Source organism: Gracilinanus agilis, unplaced genomic scaffold (assembly GCF_016433145.1).
Source record: "Gracilinanus agilis isolate LMUSP501 unplaced genomic scaffold, AgileGrace unplaced_scaffold17165, whole genome shotgun sequence".
NCBI lineage: Eukaryota > Metazoa > Chordata > Mammalia > Didelphimorphia > Didelphidae > Gracilinanus > Gracilinanus agilis.
The window spans coordinates 9,483-14,243 of NW_025348213.1; the positions used below are offsets into that span (position 1 = coordinate 9,483).

Here is a 4,761-nt window from a genome sequence, read left to right on the forward strand (position 1 = left end):
GGTGGTGGTGGGGCGCAGGCGCACCTCAATGGGAGTGATAATGCCTTGCTTCTTGCGACCTAGCCCGCTGCCCTCCTTCCAACCCATGGCCTGCAGCATACGGCTGCCAATGTTGTCACTGCCCAGCCCATCTCGGGTAGGCTGCTCAAAGTCCCTGCGAGAAAGAGGAAAGGAGGGGGAGGATGAGCAGGCTCCAACGAGCTTGAGCTTCCCTCGTCCCCCTCCCCGGGCCATGCCTGGCCCTCCACAGGGCACTCACACAGTGGCAGCAACCACAGCCCCAGATTTCCTCTTCTTGGGCTCAGGGGGCTCAGGAATGCCATACTTCTCTCGACGCTCTGCTGCCCGGTCCCTATACTTCATCTGAGGCAGAGGGAAAAGCCCCTGTCAGGGCGGGGGCGGGGGCGGGGGCAGGGCAGAGATGGGAGCAGGGAGAGAAGATGGCAAGGCAGCCAGCAGAGGTCTCACCTCCATGTCACTCTTCTCCAGGGCCTCTAGCTCATTCTCAGACAAGTGAGCCCGGCGATGAATCTCCAGGTTTTGCTGGGGAGAGGGGAACGGGATGAACCCAGTGCCCTGGGCCCACCCCACTCATCCCCCTCCAGCCGCCTTGGCCTCTCCCCAGGCTCTCCAGATGCCCATACCTTGTGTAACCCAGAAAGCTGCTGGTGGCGGATCAGGGCCTCCTTACTGGGGAACTGGCGTCGGCAGAGGAGACACGCCAGCTTCTGCCAGTCTGTGAGTCTCTCCTCTCGCTCTGCGTTCCGCTCGGGCTCCTCCTCACTGTCACTCTCACCACTATAGGCAGCCACCAGCCCCCGGGGTGGACTCTGCAAAGGCAGAGGGAGTGGCTCAGCACCACTGATGGGGCCCAAAGGGGAGAATGCCAGTGGCTGGCCCCATCCCACCCGGGGACCTCCTCACCAGGCGGTCATCGCTCGTCAACTTCGGAAGCTCCATGGTGGTATGTTGTCTCTCGGCCAGCGTCCCCTGTGAGAGGGAACGGGACAGATGAGGGTCACGGTAGGCCTGGGAACTGAGGGGTGCTGCAAAGGGGGCTGGGAAAGGGGAGGAAGAGCACCTTCTTCTCCAAGATGGCATAGCCAGCATCAGCTGTGGCCGACTCCCGCCGCTCATCCTCCCGCAGAGAGCTGATGGGCTGGAAGCTGTTTTTGAAGTTTTCTTTCTGCTTGTTGAGGCTTCGGGCCCAGCGTTCCATATCCTTGGCTATCTGCACAGGGAGTCGGGGAGGAAGAGTGGCCCCCGTCAGGCTCTGGAGCCCACCCGCCTGGCAGGACTCAGCCTGAATTGGCTGTTCAGATCTCTGGCCTTCTTTCCGTCTTCCTGCCCGCCCACCAGCAGCAATGGAGGGCCTCCTCCTGCTCATACCTGCTGGGCGGTCTTGGTCTTGTGCTTTTCCTTCTTCTCTTTGCCCTCCTTCAAGGTGCCTCCTGTCTCCTTGTGCCCATCAGTTACCTGTTCCAGCGCAGGGACATATGTGCGCCGCTCCCCATCCCAGTAAAGGTACTGCTGACTCTGGGAGTTGTAATAATACTGACGCCAAAGAAGAAAAGTCAGGGCGATGTGAGCTCCCCAGGCCACAGGCTCACCCTCACCCTTTCTTTCCCAGTATTCACCTGAGAGTTTGGGTCATAGTAAAGTCCCGTCTGGGGGTCATAGTAGTAGCCCGATGTCTCATCGTATTGGTAGGTGGAGACGTCCGGGATGGCTGCGGGACAGAGAAGAAAGGAACGTGCCAGGCTGCTTTCCTTAGAGAGTTGAGGCCCGGGGAGAGGAGGAGAAAGGAGAAAGTCCAGAGGAAATCCAAACCCAATCCCAGCAGGTACTCACGGTACTGGCCGTAGGAGTCCTGGGCAGCTGGACTGGTAGTGGGTGGGGGTGCAGAACTGGGCTGAGCTGGGCTGAGGAGCTCAGCCTTCAACACGGCAGGGGACACGATGGTGTAGGGCTGGGCCTGGGGGGGAGATGGGAAGGTAGGGCAGGATGGCTACCCCTCTGTGCCTATAGGGGAGATGCCCCACCTTTCCCTCCAGCTGCTTTCTTTCCATAATGGCATACCTGGGTGTTAGGCACCATGCCCTGGGCACTGGCTGCCTCGGGCCCTGGCTGCTGATAGACGTTGGGCATGGTGCTGGCTTGGGCACGGGGAAAGGCCTGGATCAGGGGCACAGCTTCAACACCAGGTACACAGGGTTCCACCAAGGCGGCTTCGGTGCCTGGCAAGGGGTAGTTCCACCAGGTTAGAGCTGGGTTTTGCTCCCCACCCTACCGTGCCCGCTCTGATGGCACTTCTTCAAGGCCCTCACCTGCTGCAGCAGGGTCTCCCTTACTGCTAGCCACACCCAATGCTTTGGTGGCACCTTTCAGGTAGCTGCTGTGGCCATAGAGTGTGGCCTCAGTGCTGGGGCCACAATAGGTCTCATCTTGGTGGTAGTAGTTGTAGTCTGCTGCTGGCTCCTCGGGTGCTGCCCAGCTCCCCTCCCCGCCCTGGGATGCCTAGAGGATGGGGTGAAGGACAATTAGGTGAGGGGAGGGGTGGCACCAGAACCTGGGCCTCCAGTAATGTGTCTCACCCAGGTGTCTGCCAGAGCCCTGGGCCTCTCTCAACCCAAGACTGTACAGTGGCAGGAGGAGGCGAAGATTAGAGCCCCAGTGCCAGGGCAGGAAGGCCACCTCCCACTTCTCTAGAGGGAGAAGTGCTTTAGCCAAGGTCACCCAAGCCAGTGAGAGGTAGGTAGGGGGAAGGATTTAAACTCAGGTCCTAAGAGGGCAGCTGGGTGGCTCAGTGGATGGAGATGGTAGGTCCTGGGTTCAAATCTGGCCTCAGACACTTCCTAGCCGTGTGATCCTGGGCAAGTCACCCCCCATTGCCTACCCCTTACCGCTCTTCTGCCTTGGAACTGATACACAGTATTGATTCTAAGGCAGAAGGCGAGGGGTTAAAAATAAACAAACAAACTCAGGTTCTAAGATCCCCAATCTACACCCCGCCACCCCACCCCCCACCCTACCCCCGCTTGCCTGCCTCATGTACCCAGCTAAGTAGCCTCTGGAATTCCCAAGGACGTGAGGCAAGGAGGCATCCCTGAGGCTCTGAAGGGTCCAAAGTACCTGTGAGATGGCCCACTGGGCAGCAGCAATTGCCGTGCTGGCAACGGAAGCGGCATTAATGCGGCTGCCATCACTGGAGGCCATGTCCCTGGGGGAGGGATGGGAGGTGTGTCACAGAGGCCCAGGAGGACGGAGGGGGCACAGGGCAGGGGCAGGCAGGGGGATGCTCTCACCTCTTAGAGCCCTTGGCAAACTCCACATTGATGGTCTTGCCATCAATGGTGAGAGGGGGGTGGAGGGCCTGGAGGATCTGAAGTAACTGAGCAGCCTCCTGTGGAGAGAAGTCAGGGTCAGGCCTCAGGTGAGGGCCAGGCTCTGCCACCCCCTTCCTGTCAGCCCCCCTCTGCCGCCCTCACCACGATGGTGGAGAGCTGAATGAAGGCGAAGCCTCGATTCAGTTGTGTCTGCTTATCCTTGATGACCCGGACGTTGGAGGAGGACAGCACAGCGTACGGGGCCAGGGCTCCCAGGATGGAGTCCATAGTGCTATGGGGGTTCAGGTTTCGTAGAATGATGGCTTCAAGATGAAAAAAAAGAAGGGCGTCATGGTGGAGCCTGGCTGTGGCTGAACCCCTCCACCCTGACCCCTTTGGGGCCCAGACAGGACTCACTGTCGTTGGCATTTTCCGAAGTGGGCTCAGAGCCCTGGGACAGAGCCTGGGGGGCCAAGAGCCCCTGGGCTGGGTAGGGCTGGGGGAGGGGAAGCAGGCCCTGGCTCAGCTCCCGGCCGCCCAGAGGCATCATCTGTGGATCCAGCCGTGCACCCAGCGGCAGCTTCTGCTCAGCCTCTGGAAGAAGACAAGGGAAGAAGCCCATGGACTCTGAGGCCACCAAGAGAAGCCAAGCCCCTAAACCCCAAGCTGCCTTCCCAGGGCCCCGCTCACCTGACTTGGGTACACCACACTTAAAACATTTCTCCCGACGTTTGAAGTTCTGGACTCCGCACTGCAAGGGAGACAGAGGCCAGGCCAGGCATGGTGGAAATGGCCAGGGAAAGGTGCCCTCTGGTTGGGCCCCTACACCCGAGGTCTCACTGCTCATCCTCAGCACCTTCTCCCCTCTTGCTCCTGCTCCAGTCTGTGCAAACTGGCATCCCATCCCATGCCCCTCCTGTCCTCCCTCTGAGGAGAACAGCCTAGGCTGAAGATGTCCTTCGGCTTGTAAGGTGGTGGCGGCAGCCTGACGCATCTCTGGCTGGGTTCAAGGCCTCTCCTAGCTTTCCCATGGCCCATCCTCTGGCTCATCTCTGGACCTTGGCTGTTCTGTTATCTCCCTCCCCCGGGTGACTGTGGCAGCAACGCTTCCTCCCACCCTACCAGTCCTCCTCTGGCTCCCTTCCCCAAGGACAGTCCCCAGGGGCTCTCTGGTCTCCCTTCCATCTATTGTGCCCTGCCGAGGGCAGCCATGGGTCAGGTCACCTGCCACACACACACACACCCCGCTTTTGCATTTCTTTGGCTGCTCTCATCCCTACAGGCCAATGGTATCATCAGTGCATTTTACCAAGAAGGGAATGAGCTCAGAGAAAGCAAGTCCTTTGCCCAGGATCCCAGAGCTAGGAAGTCTCAAAAGCAGAAGCCTCCTGGGCCCCTAGCCTAGACTATGCCCCCCATTGGAATAATGGAGCCG

The 4,761-nt window shown here is 59.8% G+C and overlaps 1 protein-coding gene across 4 annotated transcripts in view; it reads right to left on the bottom strand.

The window, feature by feature from the left end:
• The window catches only part of LOC123254188 (RNA-binding protein 10-like), a 4,995-nt gene extending 459 nt beyond the window's left edge, over positions 1–4,536 (bottom strand). Inside the window, exons 1-16 of one of the 4 annotated variants that reach the window (XM_044683244.1) lie at positions 4,017–4,523; positions 3,744–3,920; positions 3,489–3,649; positions 3,306–3,403; positions 3,133–3,220; positions 2,328–2,517; positions 2,080–2,237; positions 1,852–1,969; positions 1,638–1,729; positions 1,390–1,554; positions 1,082–1,231; positions 925–990; positions 645–830; positions 469–543; positions 260–384; positions 25–154 (exon numbers count right to left, since the gene is read on the bottom strand). In XM_044683244.1, the coding sequence (XP_044539179.1) occupies positions 25–154; positions 260–384; positions 469–543; positions 645–830; positions 925–990; positions 1,082–1,231; positions 1,390–1,554; positions 1,638–1,729; positions 1,852–1,969; positions 2,080–2,237; positions 2,328–2,517; positions 3,133–3,220; positions 3,306–3,403; positions 3,489–3,649; positions 3,744–3,920; positions 4,017–4,320 (2,283 nt within the window). In that variant the 5' untranslated portion in view covers positions 4,321–4,523. Of the gene's footprint in view, positions 1–24; positions 155–259; positions 385–468; positions 544–644; positions 831–924; positions 991–1,081; positions 1,232–1,389; positions 1,555–1,637; positions 1,730–1,851; positions 1,976–2,079; positions 2,238–2,327; positions 2,518–3,132; positions 3,221–3,305; positions 3,404–3,488; positions 3,650–3,743; positions 3,921–4,016 lie in introns of all 4 variants that reach the window. The other 3 variants (XM_044683243.1, XM_044683245.1, XM_044683246.1) reach the window with 3 other exon arrangements.
• Positions 4,537–4,761: the final 225 nt, after the last annotated feature.